General features: G+C 32.8%; 1 protein-coding gene across 2 annotated transcripts in view; it reads right to left on the bottom strand.

The window, feature by feature from the left end:
• The window catches only part of LOC140431205 (putative RNA-binding protein Luc7-like 2), a 51,420-nt gene extending 33,185 nt beyond the window's left edge, over positions 1-18,235 (bottom strand). The window contains exons 1-3 of one of the 2 annotated variants that reach the window (XM_072519131.1): positions 18,057-18,071; positions 16,231-16,325; positions 16,055-16,104 (exon numbers count right to left, since the gene is read on the bottom strand). In XM_072519131.1, coding sequence (XP_072375232.1) covers positions 16,055-16,081 — 27 coding nt within the window. In that variant the 5' untranslated portion in view covers positions 16,082-16,104; positions 16,231-16,325; positions 18,057-18,071. Of the gene's footprint in view, positions 1-16,054; positions 16,105-16,230; positions 16,326-18,056 lie in introns of both variants that reach the window. The other variant, XM_072519130.1, reaches the window with a different exon arrangement.
• Positions 18,236-18,501: the final 266 nt, after the last annotated feature.

An 18,501-nucleotide genomic window follows, 5' to 3' on the forward strand; every position in this document is an offset into this window, starting at 1 on the left:
CTTTTGACAGCATAGAATTATGGGCTATTGAGGAAGCACTGGTCAACAGCAGAATAGATTCTAGATATAGGATATTAATACATAATATATACCAACACGCTGAAATGGTAGTCACGATGGATAACGGAATGAAAACGGGGCCAATAAAAATCAACCGAGGAGTAAGACAGGGAGACACCATATCTCCAAAACTATTTACTGCCGCACTTGAAGACATCTTTAAATCACTAAATTGGGAAACGAAGGGACTGTCGATAAACGGAAAGTATTTAAACCATCTAAGATATGCAGATGACGTAGTACTAATAGCCGACAGCTGGAAAGAACTGAAGACGATGATCGATGAGCTTCATACGGAATCCATAAAAAAAGGACTGAAAATGAATCTGAGTAAAACTAAGCTAATGTCGAATAAAGATGATCAACCGATGATAACCATCCAAGGAACAAAAGTGGAACATGTAGAAGAATACATATATCTGGGTCAGAATATCAAGGTAAACAAAGAAAACCAAACTACCGAAATAAGCAGACGAGTAAGAATGGGATGGGCCGCATTTGGAAAGCTCTCATACATACTGAAAGACAAAAAGATACCCCAAAACCTTCGAACCAAAGTGTTCGATTCTTGTATCCTTCCCGTTCTCACTTACGGAGCTCAAACCTGGACATTCACAAAAAAGAACATGGACAAGATTCGAAAAACTCAGCGAGCCATGGAACGACAGATGCTTGGTATCTCACTAATAGATCGGCAAACGAACGAAGCAATCCGGAACAAAACAAAAATAAAGGACGCCGCGAAACAAGCAGCTAAATTAAAATGGAAATGGGCTGGACACAACGAACGTCTCGAAGATGGTAGATGGAACAAAGAAGTCGGAAACTGGCGACCGTACGATGCGAAGAGACCAAGAGGAAGACCTCAAATGCGCTGGAGCGACGATATCAAAAGAGTCGCAGGACCAATGTGGAAACGCCTAGCACACAACAGGGATGAATGGCGAGAAATGGGAGAGGCCTTTATTCGACAATTCGGATAGAAAAAGGGCTAAAAAAAAAAAAAAAAAGATCATATGAAGCGAAGAATGGGTAATTTTCATGTACCGCGACTAATTCGTGCTAGTATAGCGAGTAGTCTTGGAATTCCTTAGAATAACCAAGTAGATGATAACGAGCCATTAGTACTAGAAAAGCGAAAAATATGTTATTTGTGCCCTCGCAAGAAGAACCGTATGACAAAATACCTTTGTGGCCGATGTAGAAAACCTGTGTGTCTTCAGTGTACGAAGCCAATTTGTACCAATTGTATGTAACTTTTACAGTTGCTGGACATTTTTTTCAACATCAAAATAATTTCGCGAGTTAATTTTTACGTAATCCAGTATGTGTTAGTGAATTTTATATAAAAAAACTTACTTGATGTATATTTATTTTTTCACTGTAATGAAAAGTAAAACATGTGACTGTCACGAACTGTAAATGATTAGCTGCTAGAAAGTCATAGTTATTTTTTTATTCTCTGATAATATTTTGAGTTTCTTTACTGTGTTCAATAGCAAATACAAACAGCTTTTAGAGTACTATTAAATATATTAAAGTTTGTAAGTTTAGTTCTTATCCCCTCTCCTACATTGTAGTCTGTCAGACGGCATGTCTCTCTGTGTATTAAAATAGGGTCTCTCCAGTTAAGGGTTAAAAATTTGGAATTATTTGTTATAAATGTTGAATGCATCTATTCGTTTCAAGAAAATTCAATAAACAACATTATCTTTTGTTGTTGACAGCGATTAAAATTTCATTTGCATAATAAATGCAATCCTATGACCCAAAAACACCGACATATAATTATAATACATTAATCAAAATAACTGTGCCACATCATTTCATTTAACTTCAAATACCTCGAAAAATAATGACTTTATCGTTCCGAATCAAGGAGTATAACGTCTAAAGTTTTCGGAAAAAATAAATATGTATTTTCTAATTGTAGATTAAGTTTATTTTATTAACTAAATACAGAAAAATAATTCTATATATAAAGCTTTATAATGTATTTTTATAGAACAGAAAGAGGTCCGTGATCTTCGATGGCACGTAAATTTGGTTTTGCATGTGCAATAAGTCTTTGGACTGTTTCTAAGTCGATCTCACGAAATTTTTGCAAATTCCTCGCCTTAGCTGATCTTCATTTTGGGCTTCCCAGCCATTATTATACACCATTCGACTCAAAACAGCCCAAAACTCTCCTCTCGGCTCAGCCACATTTGGAGGGTCGTCGTGCTTGGGAACAAAATTTATATTTTGAGCAGTTAACCAATCTGTCGTTCTCCTGGCGTAATAACATGACGCTAGGTCGAGCCAAAATATGAATTCATCATTGGGGTGATGAGTATTTATAAATTGAACAAGCTTTGTAAGACACCTGTCAACGTAATTGTCAGCATTGAGAGCTTCACCGCGAAGACGTCCAACAAACGGCTGTGAAACACCAGCTTCTGAGATGGCACACCATACCAAAATTTTATAGGCAAATTTCACTTTTCCCTTAAACCTTCGTCCGGTGTATCTTGAACATTGCGTGTATAAAACCCGTCGTTGCCCTTCATTTCGGAATTGGATAAAGTAGAATACTTTTCATCATCAATAATGAGAATTTTACCAGGAAAATGAATACGTCTCAATGCACGGTAACATCTAGGAATTTTTTCTAACTGGGCTGGTGTGTACTTATGAGCTTTGTTTCTTCTATATCGTTTTAAATTATTTCTAGAAATTGTTCTACTTACAGTCATTCGTGAAAGACTTTCCTAATTGATTCTCCATACTCTGAATTGATCTCTGTTCCCGAACAGGAGTGAAAACTCTTTGTCTTCCACTTTTGGGCAAATTAAGGCATGGTATGCCATTTTCGCACTCTTTAATGTCTGGCAAATCGTTGACACAGAAATATTTTGAGCACTAAAAATTATTACAATATCGCGTTTTGGTACATGTCCAACTAAACGATAAATACTTTGACGAATATTAAAGTAGTATAGCTATGGTGGTTCTGGGCCCAGTATTCATAGGACTGGGTCTTGCGCCAATACACCTGGTCTTGCACTCCCGGTCTTGGTCTTGCAGCAAGAGTCTTTGAAGCCACGATCTAAGCGATCCGTGCCTATGCTCTAACTAACCCAGCTATCTACCATGCCCCACGAAAGTCAATCAAACATGGTTAAAACACAAAAAAACCAAATTAATGACATAAACTTGACTGTATTTTAAAGAACATTTTCTGTCTAGAAAGGTATTGATGGACCTCCACCATATGAAATGGAAATCTTAAAAAAGATTGGTACGTGGCAAAAATCCACATACAGGTAACAATGGTACATATTCTTTAGGTGATAAGATAACAAACTATAATCCACTTATTAAAGCAACATAAATGTTATTAACAATCTTAGCTCTACTTTTATATGAAAAACTAACTTGAAAAAATAAAGAATAGGTAAGAAAGCAATGATAATCAAAAGAAGTTATTTTAAATTAAGGAGATATCTACTTAATAAATACATTAATTTACCAAAATAAAGTAGTAGGAACATTTTTTTAGGAAGCAGAATTTTGGTTTTTCAGGAAGAAATATTTGTAATTCTTTTTTGTGAAAAGATATGAGATGCATGAATTACTTCGAAAAACTCATCAAATTTCGTTTAGGTCTTTTATATCTATAATTCCAACGCTCACTAATCCGACTAAAACTATTTGAATCTTTGTTCCCCATGTCAAATTGTAAACTTGTCAAATGAAGTTTAGTGATGTCGAAAAAGTAACTACTACTATAAATGTCCGTTACTATTCAATACCCTAAGTATCTAATAACAAACCGAGAATTATATATCGTTACTTCGTTATTCTAAACATTTCGGTATTTTGTTTACATGGTAAGCGACATTATCTGTTATTAATAATCTTTTGAATATTAGTCGCGCTCTTTCAGCAAATTTGGTTTAACCGAATGATCTCATCGCACACTCAGCAGAAACAATGTTTAGTCTTAGACCGATAAGATTTGTTTATTTAGATTCCTCTTAACTAAATTATAATGGGAAAAAAATTGAATTATTAAGTGGGTGTCCGTAATAATAAGTGTTATATTTTTTTAGCTAAGGTGATATATTTTTAAAAAATTTCGATACGATATTACTGTCGGCGTAACAATGCAAGATTACTTTATGATTAGAGGGCGGCTATTCTCAAAATCTGGACAATTAATTTCACAGCGAAGAAGTCGTATGCTGGAAAAGAATGTACAAAATATTTTATTTTTACATTATAATTATGATCTCTGAGCACGTGTCAAATTGATTTTGATGTATGTTTATGGTATTGTTCGTAATGCGCATAAGTCCAGTTTTTCAAATTTTTATTATGTACATATTTTTTGCGTCTCAGAATATTTAAGCATATACCAGAACTACAATACTCGCTAAAACGACACTCCGTTCTAACTGCAAGACGCAAGAGTCTCGCAGAGTTCTTGCGTAAATCTTACACGGTCAGTCTTAGTCTTGGTCTTGCTAAAATTAGGCGGTCTTGGTCTTGGAACGCAAGAACAAGACCAAGACTGCAAGACCAAGACCGATTTTGGGCAACACTATTATTCAATACTGATGCCATTAATTTCTATTTTACACCTGGTTGGTTCCTTGCTGACTACTGTTGTTTTAGTTTTCTGAGATGAGATTGTCATATTAAATTCTATTGCTCTTATGTTAAATCTGTTGACCAGTCTTTGGATAGTCTGCAGACTATCTTCATCTTGGGCTATCAATATTGCGTCGTTTGCGTAACAGAGTATTTTAATTTCTTTGTTTCCCATTCTGTATCCTCTTCCTTTGTTAACGCTTTTGATGATTTCATCTATGATCAAATTAAAGGGCTCAATGAATCCCCTAGTCTTATTCCGCTGCCTATTTCTATAGGTTCTGTAAGTTGTCCATTATTTGAGTAATTTTAGATAGAATTGACAAAGATCAGACAAAACATTGATTCTATAATAATTGATGTAGGATTTTAGGAATGCAATGCGAATAAAAAGGCGTATCAAAAGAGAAACTGTCTAAAAAACAAACAAAAAAGTGAATGAATAAATGTCTTTCTTCTCTAGAAGTAATTTATAGACGGTTGTCACACTATCCAGTAGAACTTGGTGATTTATCTCTGTTATTTTAACAACCTTTGGTCTTCAAGGAAGTTCTTGGTGAAAGAAAGATAAATAAGAATAATTTTTTTCCAAAGTTGAACACTCCATGACAAAGAAGTGAAGGACAATGTAAATAAAAGAAAAAAACTTACCGAAAAATGCAAACAAAAGAAAAAAGTGTTTCTAGAAGTGTTTCCACTTAGATGGTCTTGATATTTGTCTCCAAAGCAGCAACAATTCCTCTTAAAAACTAGACCAGTGAAGGAAAATATAGCTGAAAAAATCTTATACAGGTTTTTGAAGATTATAAAAGGTACATGAGTAGGCTTACCATACGTCCCGGTTTAACCGGGATTGTCCCAGTTTTAGACATCGGTCCCGGAGTCCCGACCGGTTTGTCATTTTGTCCCGGTTTAACAAAACTGTCGTAATTTTGAATTTTTGTTAAGTGATTTCACACGAACGATTTTTTTTCTCGTGGATTTATATTTACTGATAATAAATAAGATTATTTACGTTCGTATTATATAACCAATTCTAATAATGATGACTGCACATCTGATTGATATTTTAATATGCTTCCCACAGAAGACGTGCTCAATTCTCGAAATCATCAAAATTACCAATTCAGCAATTCACCGTATCACATTTCTTAAACACATTATTTCAGTGAGTCGTTAACGAATATAAACATTAAAAAAATCAAGAATCGACGAATTTAAAGAAAACAGATCTCAGTTTACCCTAATCATTTGCAGTGCGATTACATTTCGTTTTTTTGTGAACGGTGGTAAAATACGAAAACACTTCGTGTTTTATTTAATTGATGTGTTTGATTTAAAATGCCGAAAAGATATTGCAAATTCACAAGCGAACTTGGAAAAGATTATCCTTTTATAAAAAAGCTTTGTAGTGACAATAACAGGGTGAAATGCCAGCAATGTTTTTCAGAATTTTCAATTGCACACGGTGGGCGAACAGATAGTAAAGATCACTTAAAGTATGCAAAACACAAGACTGGTGTAACGGCGATTGCAAGTACTTCTATCAATTTTTTTTTAATGATGATCCCATTCAAAAAGATTTAATTATTGCAGCTAAAGAGGCTAAATGTGAAGCGATCATTTTAAATGTGTCGGCACCTTTGTCTTTGTCAGAGTTACACACCGACTTACAGAAGACTTTTTTCGTAAGTGTTACTAACGACACCTCAAATAAAAAGCACATCAAACTGGCACCGATTATTGTTAGATACTTTTTTCCATTAGAAAGTGTACAAACTATTGAATTTTGAGTCCGTTCAGGGTGAGACATCAGAAATATTGACTCAAAATATAATTTCAACATTACGTCGTCATGCCATTATAAAAAAAGTAGCTGCATTTTGTGGCGACAATTGTAATACAAATTTCGGAGGTGTGCATAGAAGAGGACAAAATAATGATTACAGAAGACTTAAACAAGAACTCGGTGTAGATATTGTAGGAATTGGATGTGGCGCACATATTGTACACAATGCACTTCAAAATGCTGTGGATGGTTTACCAATCGAAACTGAAGCACTAGTTGTCAAAATATATAAACATTTTCATATCTACACAGTTCGAGTAACTCAGTTGAAGGAATTCTGTGAATGTGTAGATGTGGAATATAAAAACCTAATTGAACATGGAAGTACCAGATTTCTTTCTCTTTTACCGGCAATTGAGAAAATTCTAAATTTATTCGAAGGACTAAAAGCATATTTCCTTTCCCAAGATAACTGTCCACGTGCAATGCGAGATTTTTTTGAAAGTGAAACGGGTGAGTTATATTTTTGGTTTGTGCATGGACAATTAAACAATTTTAACAAGACTGTACTACTCATGGAAAAAAAAGAAGCAAGTGCGACTGACATTATATTAAGAAGATTGAAATCTAATCTTCAAGAACGCATGGACAGCAATTTTGTACCACAAAGAGCGAAACAATTATTATTAAAGAACCTTGGTAGTAGCCAGGATATTGATAAATTTCAAACAGAAGTAACTGATTTTTACCGACGATGCATTTCATACATTGAATTGTGGAAAGACAGTTTCGGAGGAGCCGACATTTTCGAATGGATTGGACTGAATCACGTATTGAAATGGGACGAAATCAAAAGATCTGCTGAAATTATAAACAAAATACACGGTTCGGACGATCGACAAAATATTAATACTGACAAACTTTTTGACGAGCTGTCACTTACGAAAGTTTTTATAGCATCAAAGAATGATGAATGGAATTTCACGACGATACAAATTGATTATGTTGACAAATGGGTTCTACTATTTAAACATTTTCATGAACAACACATCGATACACCCAACCTGGTAAAAATGGTGCAATATATTTTGTGCTTACCAGGCACCTCAGCTCCTTTAGAGCGTGTCTTCTCGATGATGAAACATATTTGGTCGTACGATAGAAGCCGTATGTTGGAGTCTACCGTACAAGCATTACTATACTGTAAATTAAACTTTATTATGACATGTAACGATTTTTACAAAAAATAACATTTTATTAAAAAAAGTACATACAAGCGAGAAGTATGAATAGTACAAAAAATAGTTATTTTATTAATTTTTGGCAGCAGCTTAATCGTTTTTTTTATACTTTACCCTATCCACCATTACTGTCCCGGTTAAGAGTTGCATAATTATGGTAAGCCTATACATGAGGGATAGCTAATGACAAATCCTTGAACAAGACAGCTGATACAATCATATAGTGAACAAATTATTTTTTGCATGTTTTAATGAGAACGATTTCTGAAGTGGAAATTGAAACGTCAAAAATAAACTTATTTTAAACTTAAATTGTGGTTTATTCCCAATAAAAATAGTAATTGCTGTTAGGTTAGCCTATACTGTATTATGATGCTACGGCTGGGTTTTCATGAGAAGAGATTACCATAATGGTATTACATATTTGGCATTACCAATGCCAAATTCCGCCGTGTACCATACCGGCTGGATGATTCATCCTGTATATTACATAATTAGGACATTTGAAATAACTGTGGCTGTGGGTTTCAGATATCAGCATTATGTCAATGTTATTTTTGATTATAAAGGCTTTGACCTCTTGGGCACGTTGGGTTAGCCCGTTGGCATTCCAGAGAGGAAGAACTATTTTAGATCTACAAATTATTTGAATCATTTTTCTCTAAAGTGTATATAGTCCAGTCGTCAGAGAGTTGACCCCTAAAAATCATACGAACAAGCTGAATTTTGGGGAGAATATTAATTTTGGGACCCCAAAAAAGTTTAGCACTTTTACCTCCCCTTCCCCATAAAATCCCCCTCGCAGGGGGGTGTAAACGCAAATAAAAGTATTAAGTAAATCCTTTAAACTAAATTCTGCAAACAGTGGTTTGAGTTTTAAAGAAAATATCATTTTCATAATGAATCACTATATAAAAAAGATTCAAGTTTTCATTTTTATCTACATACTTTAGTTTTATTTAGCGGGGAAAAATATAGTAAATGAACGGAGAAAGATTAATGGACCGGTGTGCAGAATAGATCTTGGAAGAATTAACGTACTTTCATCAACATCAACAGAATCAAGAAAAACAGCACAAGGACGATGTAGAAATGGGGATTATTATAAAGGTTAATTATAACATGCATCGACAGGTGGCTGATCTATCAACAAATCTGTAGATGCAAGAAGGTCCTGAAATGTTATGTGTGGTCTATGCTATTATATGGTTAGGAGACATGGACATTAAAAACCATAATTCTAAACAAATTAGGTAACATTCAAATTGTGGAGCTCTGGACGGATTCTAAAAATATCATGATTTTTGCATACTTCCAATGAAAATGTTCTTTAAATGATGAATTCAGGACGTCTTTTCATAAACATTATAAAGAGTAAAAGACAGAATACTTGGGTCATATAATTAGACGACCTTAATACCACCTACTTTTGCCTTATAATACAAGGAAGTGAATAATGTTGAATAATGTTGTAGAAGACTTATTTCGGGCATCAACCCATAGAGAAAGGTTTTAGAAAATTGTAGACATGATGACGGCCAACGTCTCAGCATAGAAACATTTCTCAACAGAGAAACCATAATGAAGAGAGCGTAAGAAGTTTATATCAGAAAAGACAAGATGATAAGACATTAAGGAAGCAATACACTCAGCTGCCGGCGAGGCTAAGATAATCAGGTAGAGTAAAGAGGACTGGTAAAAATATATCGAGGACGAAGGTAATAGAAACAGTTAAGAAAAGAGTCCTACCTAAAAAAGGACACGTACGAAAACCGACAAAAATTATAGGATTACGTAAGGAAAAAAACTCGATCAAGAAACTGATATTACATGAAAAAGAGAAACTTTCGACCAAAACCGTAGAGACCCGATACAGAAACCTGGAAATTCATTAATAGCGTTAGAAGGATCACCAAACATCTGTCTTCGAAAAGAAAGATCGTAAGAAAATCAAAATGAATATCACAGCCGATACGAAATATTGAATACATTGAGAAATAGAAGATCTGGTGGACCAGGAAAATTCGGATCTGAAAATTTGACAAGATGATAACACGTATCACATCTGTTTCATAAATGCATTAACACGCACGGCACGGCATAGAAAAAAATATTCCAAATAAAAAATGTAGCTGAGATAATTTTAAATAAAAATGTTTATAAGCATTTTTTGTGTAGAATAAACCGTTCTCTTAGAAAGAACGCTTGAAGCGACCGTCGATTTTGCATGTCAGTTACGTGCTCAAAATCAATGTTCAATAAAATTTGTATCAACTCGACGGAAAAAATTCGATATCTTTTGATCCAAATGTCCTATCGACAGAAATCAAGATGCATTTTAAAGACAAAGAGTGCAGCTTTCGTATGCAGTTTTTGTATTTTGCCGAGAATAAACTAAGTTTTTATAAAAGTGTTAAATAAATTAACCTGGCGCGATTTTTGCCATGTTTTACGATTCTCGTAGTGAGATTAATAAAATTGATCAATTTCATTGACCAGTTGTAGTAAAATTTCCATTTTTAGAAATTTAATCTTTAAAACCTATGACATGAAATTTCAATTGTGAGCTGTGCTAACAAATATGGGGCATTTAAAATATGAATAAAAATCGCAGAATTTAATGTTTTACATTACAAAGGATACACGTAACGGAAAATGCTTTTAAGAAGACAGTTTTGGGTGTAGTTTAAGTTTTGTTCTTTTAGAAAACGTACTAATGTAATTGAAAAAAAGTTTTAAATGTTTTGGATCAACTTAAATAGAATGATGTTTGTTGTGTGACAGTTTTTTAATCATATTTCAATTGATTTTTGTCGATAGGTCACTTGAATCAAAATATATCGAATTTTTACCGCCGGACTGATACAAATTTTATTGGAACATTGATTTCGCGCGCGTAACTGACATGAAAAATCGACGGTCACTTCAAGCGTTGTTTCTAAGAGAACAGTTCATTTTACACAAAAAATGCTTATAAACATTTTTGTTTAAAATTATCTCAGCTACATTTTTTATTTGAAACATTTTTTTCTACAGTGTACGGATTCTTGGTAAATCGATTTTTTTGCGTTTTTAGGGGGAAACCCGGGGGTAAAAGTGGTTAACTTTTTTGTATCTTTTTTGAGGTCCCGAAATTAATATTCTCGGCAAAATTCAGCTTGTTCGTATGATTTTTAAAAGTTCAGTGGCATTTTCGTCTCTGGACTGGAGTAATAAGAAACGTGCTATAGACAAAAAATAGCTGTCACCTTTTCATTTAATAAAACTGAGTTTATTATGGACATCAATCATTCATCATCGTTAATGAAAATACAACAAAAAACAGTCAAACAGTTAAAAAAGTTTAAATACCTTGGAGAGTTTATTACACCTTGGTTCCGAAAATGCTGCAAATGCTGTTCAAAATTAGAAAGTGCATTCAACGTGCAAAGATTTGTTTAAAAGTCGACGTTTATATTTAAACCTAAAGCTGTGTTACGAACACTTGAAATAAAAAATAGTAAAATTTAGAGAAAAATCTTAGGACCAATCAAAGAAATTAAGAATTCCGCCGAAGACACAAGTATGAGATATATGAACACGATTTGCAATAGGCGAAGATTTCACCTGGTGACCTCAAAGTTCGTCGTCTCAGATATCTCAAGAACCTTATCCCTCTCGATATCCCAGCTTCTCGCTCCGCTAGCACGTCATCACAAGAAAGGGAAAAGTAACATTCCATTAAAATGGAAACCTACTGGTAGAGGAGGAAAACTCAAGTCACGAGAAAGATGAAAAAACTTTTGACAGATTATATTTGAAGATTTTAGTTCGTAAATCACGTCGATTTATCAGTAGCGCCATCTACATGCCATGCTGTTCAACTTTTTATATCTAAATATTGATGTAATCGATATTTTTGACATAAATTCTCGTTCAGATCCACTCTCCAATTTGTTATATTACAAATATCTACATATTCTTATTTCTATTAATTTTATTTCCTTTTTTCATCTGCTATGAGCGTAATTTGTTTTTTTTTCAGGGATTTTTCGTTCTTTCAATTTAGATTGTGGATTAATTTCTTGTAACACAATTTTTAATCATTTTTATTTGATAGTTACTGTGTTTATAATACGTTTGGTAATGTATTTACTACCTGGTCTAACAACGTAATAAACAACAAAAAGGCGATAAGAAGTCACCTTGCCGAACTGTTTTTTGTTTATATTTTTCCTCACAATATGTTCTCACTCTTCCGGTATCTATTATAAAATAGTTATTTGTAAAAGATATAGTGACTATAGTTAACATTCTTTAGATAAGACAAAATACCCAAGTCATGCTGTTTGATTGCAGTCCGTTATCTACTAAAAGCACTCTGTTATAAATACCCCAATTAAATTTCTATACTAACAACTAAAAGAAATATTTAAAGTAATACATTAAGTGAATACAAAACAAAATGATGATGAGTTAGTTGTGGTGTTCCAAAATATGGGAGACCTGAAATCCCTAATACAAAATCAATACTTTTCAATGTTTATTTTACTTACCAATGTCAAGAATCTGCTTCAATATCAATTCTCACTCTACATTTTTTTAAATTGTTACTATACCTTCGATACCGCAACAAAGAATAAAGAATTCGTAAGAAACTAAAAGGAACACCAAAGTATTTATTTAACCATTCGTCTTAATTTTCGTTTTTAACATCAAGTGGAATCTAACCAACAAAAAACAATAATTTCAGAAGAACGTATTAGGCGAACAAGTGAACATATTTGTTAAAAGTTCAACTTTGTAAATATTGATCACTTATAATCATTATACTTCTGTATTTTCAAATATTTCACTGCCTCTGCATTTGGCCTATATAAATATTTTTGAGAAAAACGCGATAAGGGGTTCAGTAATCGGAGAACAGGTTAGTAGTGACTTAAATCGCGTTGCAATATATAATAGAAAATCGCCTCAAGTTGCAGATGAGGCGAAGGTCCTTTCAGATAAAGATAATAAATATGACAACCCAAGAAAAATAAATAAAAATCAAGACAAACTACAATAATAGTTATTATTATTCCTATTCCCAATCATTCTAACAGAAATTTAACAGCGCCGTTAGCTTTAAAAAATTTAATATTATAATTCCTAGTAAATATTCAAATTAATGTTGCTCACGCCATATATCCGCCGAGCGCGAAGGCATCTAACCTACCCCCAAAGGATAAAACTGTAGTCCTAATGGTTAGGACCTTGACCGCGTCAAAATTGGACCGTCCGTAAGCTCTCCACCATTCATCTCCACGAAAATTTTCTTTGAGTGGTCTCTTGACGAGGTAAACGGAAAAATTCCTTTTCTCTTATATATTTTCAAATAAATATTTATTTTAGACCCTTACCGGGAGTTGTAATACTTGTCAGAACAATGTTTATTGGTATGTGGGTATCTAAACAGCTATGGATTTATGGTATGTGTTCTGAAACCAACAATTCGAAGAATATCCCGGTTGCTTGGCCGCCCAATCCTATATATTTTTATGGTGGATATTATGTTTCGGCTGCCGATAGATTCTGTTCTGAAATCCCAACCTGAGTACCTAGTTGGTAAAAATTATATCCTTTCTACAAGCTACACAAGCATTTGAATAATTCAGTGTGGCTCATTTGTAATGAATCAGTTGCAGTTTTTAAAGATTTTAATTTGTCTAAACACTTCTCTAAAAAACATGCAAATACAAAATACAAGCATATAACAGAGGCAGAGAGAAAGTCTTTTGTTGAAAGGCAAAAGGATAAGTTACGTGGGCAGCAAAACGTGTTTACGAAGCAATCAGACACTTACAAGGCTGTAACATTGGCAAGTTATGTTGTAGCTTACAAAATTGCTAAAAGCAACAACACATTATCGGATGGTGAATTCGTAAAAGAATGTATGGTAGCTGTAGGCAACATTATTTGTCCAGAAAAAATTAACACGATTCCGTCTTTAGCTTTATCACGAAGGTCGATAACTGATCGAATTGTCGGCATCGCTGTAAATTTATCGTCACAGTTGCAAAGAAAAATGCAAACGCTTTGAATACTTTTCGATGACCATTGACGAGAGCACAGACGAGATGCAGACGTGAGCGATACTGCCCAGTTGCTGATTTTTATTAGAGGAATTGATCAAGATTTCAAAATTATTACCGAAGAATTATCAAGCTTGCAATCACTGAAAGGAAATACTACAGGACAAATTATTTACGATTCTTGTTTTCAGGTTATTTCAAGTTAAACTTGCCTAAAGAAAAATTATGTAATATATCCACAGATGAAACACTCAATATGGTGACAGGAATGTGGGGTTTATGGGAATATTTTGTAAAGAAAATCCTCATAATAATGTATTATTTCTGCACTGCTTAATACACCAGGATGTGTTGTGTAAAGCAGCTCTTAGCATAAAACCCGTATTGAGCGTGGTTGTTAAACTTATAAACACAATACTTTCACAAAGTTTGATGCATAGACAATTCCAAGAGGTTCTAAGAGATTTTTTAGGCTGCGGTAATGCATTTGAGAGAGTATTTTGTATGGGTATGAGAGAGTATGACTTTAAGATCATGTCTGACAAAATTGGCTTCCTGAATTCGCTTTTGTTACAGATTTGCTGTCACACCTAAATAAATTATATATGAAGCTTCAAGGCAAGGCATTTAAAAGCCTTCACACTGCAGTTTAAATTATTTTCCAGATGTATAGAGATAAATGAGCTGTATGACACCTGTCTCAGAAGAAAACTTACAAAGGTTCGCTCAACAACTGAAGAAACTGCACAAGGAATTTGAGAAGAGATTTCTAGATTTTAAGGAGATTGAACCGTCATTTAACATTTTTTCCATGCCTTTTAATGTCAACGTCGATGAAACGCCTGCCAACTTTTACCTTGAACCAATAGATATGCAGTGCAACATCCATTTTAAGCAACTTTTTCTTATCTTTCAATTATATTAAAGTAACATCAGCAAGAAGCATTACTACCTCACTTGACAGTGGCCGAAACGTCGTTAAAGATCTTAAAGAAACTGCATTTTCTACATATTTGTAAATCATCAAAATTGTACTTACGAATTTCGCCCTGACAGAGGATTTCGTAAGTACAATTATGACGATTTACAAATATATAGAAAATGCAGTTTTGATCCCTCTAATACACTTAAGTCATTTTTCAAAATTTTACAATTATGTAAAATAGAACTATTTTAAATTCTCCTGATTTTTTTATTTAGGGATTTTAAAAAACAATATTTATAATACTGACTTTAACACCAAGGAAGAATTATTACAAATCATTCATCAACCATTTAGTAAAATAAAGACAGTTCATATACTCAGTTTTGTAAGTTCTGTAAGAAAAAGGTGACAATTATAATAAAATGGGGGGCATTTCGAACATTGATTATAATTTTTCTATTTTTGCAAAATTAATTCTGGTTGTTAGGTAATTTTTCAATGTTGGTAAATTATTCCTATTTTTTCCTTATTAAAGTTGATTGATCTTATTTCTGGTGAATAAAACTGTGAAGGATTATTATCCCCATAATAAAATGTTGCAAAGTAAGTATTAAAATATATAGGGTCTCTCAATTAAAGAACATAAGTTGGTATTACTTCTCCTTAGTGAGACCCCCTAAAAAAATGTTGTTTGCCACTGAACCCTTCCATAATATATCTACCAAAAGTTCCAATAAAGTTTTTTAAAATTTTTGTTAATAAAAAGATATATAACCCTGTCGTTTTCACACTGTCAATAATCACCCTGTATTTCACTCATTGGGAGCTATTGATGGTTTGATTGGGAAATCGTAACTGTAACGAAAAAAGAAGTCAATTGATATGACCCAAGATAGATGATTTTAAATGGCAGCTGACTGTAGGAAAATCATAATGCTAAAGAAAAACGGAAAAGATTTGTTGAAAAAAACAAGCTGATTGCTTATAAAAACTTATACAAATTAGTAAACACTAGTGAAGTAAAGAAAAGCTAATATTAATGAAAACAGATATACTTAAGTCTTTAAGAAAAAAAAAGACAAAAATCAATTTAAAGCTTGAAAAACATTTATAGCTTCCACAGATGTCACGAATATTTATGTCAAACTATATGTATAAAAAATCATAGATGTATTATTATTGATAATGGATGTTTTGTATTTACAATAAAGTATTCCTTTTAATTTCTTACTATGTGAGACTTGTAAGCTAAACCCTCGGAAAATAATATTTGGTGAGATTTCGTCTATATATATCAACATGTATATATACCTATTAAATTTAAATTTTATACGTACGTCATAGTACTTACATACAAAACCAAACACCTATTCCTCATCTTATTATAGATAATTGAAGTTTCTGAAAACACAGTGCGTTATTAGTCACCGGCAACAATAAAATTGTGAAATAAAAACGGTCAAGTTTGTATAATTATTCAGTGTGCATTATATATAATTCTATAGGGAAAGGATGTAAGGCACTTACTGTGGAAGATAAAATCTCGTGGGGACAGCAACTAAGCAAAAACGATTTGCATACTCTGGTATCATTGAACTTAACATGGAATTTGTTACTTTCACCTGAAAAACAAAACTCCAATGTAGTTTACTTTTTAAATAAAAACAAAACAATGACAGGTGGAATTAACCAATTAACACTTCGCTGCTCATGATAAGAAAGATGGGAAAGCTGTAGAATCCATGCATTGGAGAAAAATTCTGTATCCTGCTGCAAAAAACCATTAACCATCATAACCTAGTCAAAAAGCTGCCAAGTGTAATGGGACCACAAAAAGTCTCTACAAGTTCTACAAACATTTAACTATTTATTTGATGGTAACAGAGATGTTTGTCACACATACAAATATATTGACAGCATAAAAAATAGATACTCACAGCCTAGGGATGCTACAAATACTGACAGTTGAAATTAAAGCATTCCTCGGGCTGCCATATTTAGCAGGAATATTTTAGATTTAGCAGGAAGTGTTTAATGTTTGCTGATGACTGAGTTCTGGAGGGTTATAAAAGATTTTAGAGATCAGTTGTCTTTACAAGCTGATCTTCATCATTTATATAATTGGAGTAGCAGGAATAACCTTCATTTAAATGTAGATAAGTGGTGTTATATCAGTTTTACGAAAAGGTGAAGAGGATTGATACAACTTATTTCATTGATGAGCAATCTTTTATGTATGTCTCTTCCATTAAAGACTCAGGAGTTACTTTAAATGAAAGGCTTTATCTTTGGTGGAGCATATCAACTTAATATCCATAAAGGCTTCTAAATTACTTGGTTTTATCAAAGGATTCAAAAATGTTTTGTATAGTTAATTTTAAGCTTTACACAGGTAAAAAAACTGAGGGACCTTACGAATTATCTAATAAAAACTTGGATGTGGTAAAATGCCTCAAATAATCTTACGGCTGACATTGGTTCAGCAATGTTTCCCTACTGCAGTACTTAGCCGAGATGCATGGTTTGTTCTATGTTGACACCTGGAAAAATAAGCGGCAAATACCTCATGAACTAAACACCTTAAAAATAGACAAACCTGTTTGTCTTTTTGCCTAGAGAATAGAAAGAATATTTGTCTTATATGTTCCTAAAAACAAAAGTGTTAAAAATAATGTTTTACTAATATCACACTAACATCTAGAGTTGGTAAAATTGATGACTACATAAGAGAAAAAGAAACCAGAAATGATTAAATATTATGCTTTTGTGGCATTAAGCAACAATTATTGGTTGTGATTGTGATGATAATAACTTTTTAAATATCTAATGTTTGACATTTCGATTTCCACTCCGGAACTCATTCTCAAAAAAGGTTTTTTATACAAATTCTGAAAAAATGTATTATAATTATGATTGAAAATAGAATAAAATTTCTATGAGAAGAAAAAAGGCTAAGGAAGATGTGCTAAAAACTGAGCAAAACCAATAAAGAATTTAATATAATATGAACCAAGATAAAACATAATCAGGGTGATCTAGTCTACAGGTTATGCCATAAATCTTCGAAATGAAGATGAGATGAACTAATCAGGCTAAAATCAAAGATTAAATTATAATGTAATACAATCAATGAATTCAAAATTTACATTGTGCTACAAAATGCCATATTTTGATTGTTGAAATGTAAAAGTTAAAAAATTGGAACTGCGTAGGAATTACAATTTCTAATTAAAGCGGAAACAGATTACTGTGCACCCATAATATAGTACACTTTCCCTTTAACATTCGCCTTCCGTTGTGTGTAATTTCCATAATAGACTATCAACTAAAGTTATGTATTGATTGACACTTACCATTTCTTCCTGTTCCCATAAGCTGATCTAACATAGCCCTCATCTGATCGTGGGCTGTCATTTTGTATTTTTTTGCTTTATTTCAACTCAACACTAGAAAATATCAAAAAAATATATACATATATGTTAACAATATGTAACTAGGACAAGCTACCACGGTCGACCATTACAAAATGGCGTGTGGTTTTGAAGTTTTTATACGCACAAGCAAAATGTATAAACTGAGAAGACAGGTTAATTAAAATTTAAGCATGCGCAATGTCAAAAAAAATTTAGAAATGAATTATAGAGTTGTTTAATGAATATTTTATTCTTAAAAATGATTTCTAATACAAATTTTCAAAAATAACTTAACTACAATATATCTAAATTTCAGTTTCGCTTTTTTGAAATGTAAAATAAATATTTAATAACTTATACTTTTGTATAAGTAATAAAATTGGCA

Source organism: Diabrotica undecimpunctata, unplaced genomic scaffold, assembly GCF_040954645.1.
Source record: "Diabrotica undecimpunctata isolate CICGRU unplaced genomic scaffold, icDiaUnde3 ctg00000593.1, whole genome shotgun sequence".
Lineage (NCBI taxonomy): Eukaryota > Metazoa > Arthropoda > Insecta > Coleoptera > Chrysomelidae > Diabrotica > Diabrotica undecimpunctata.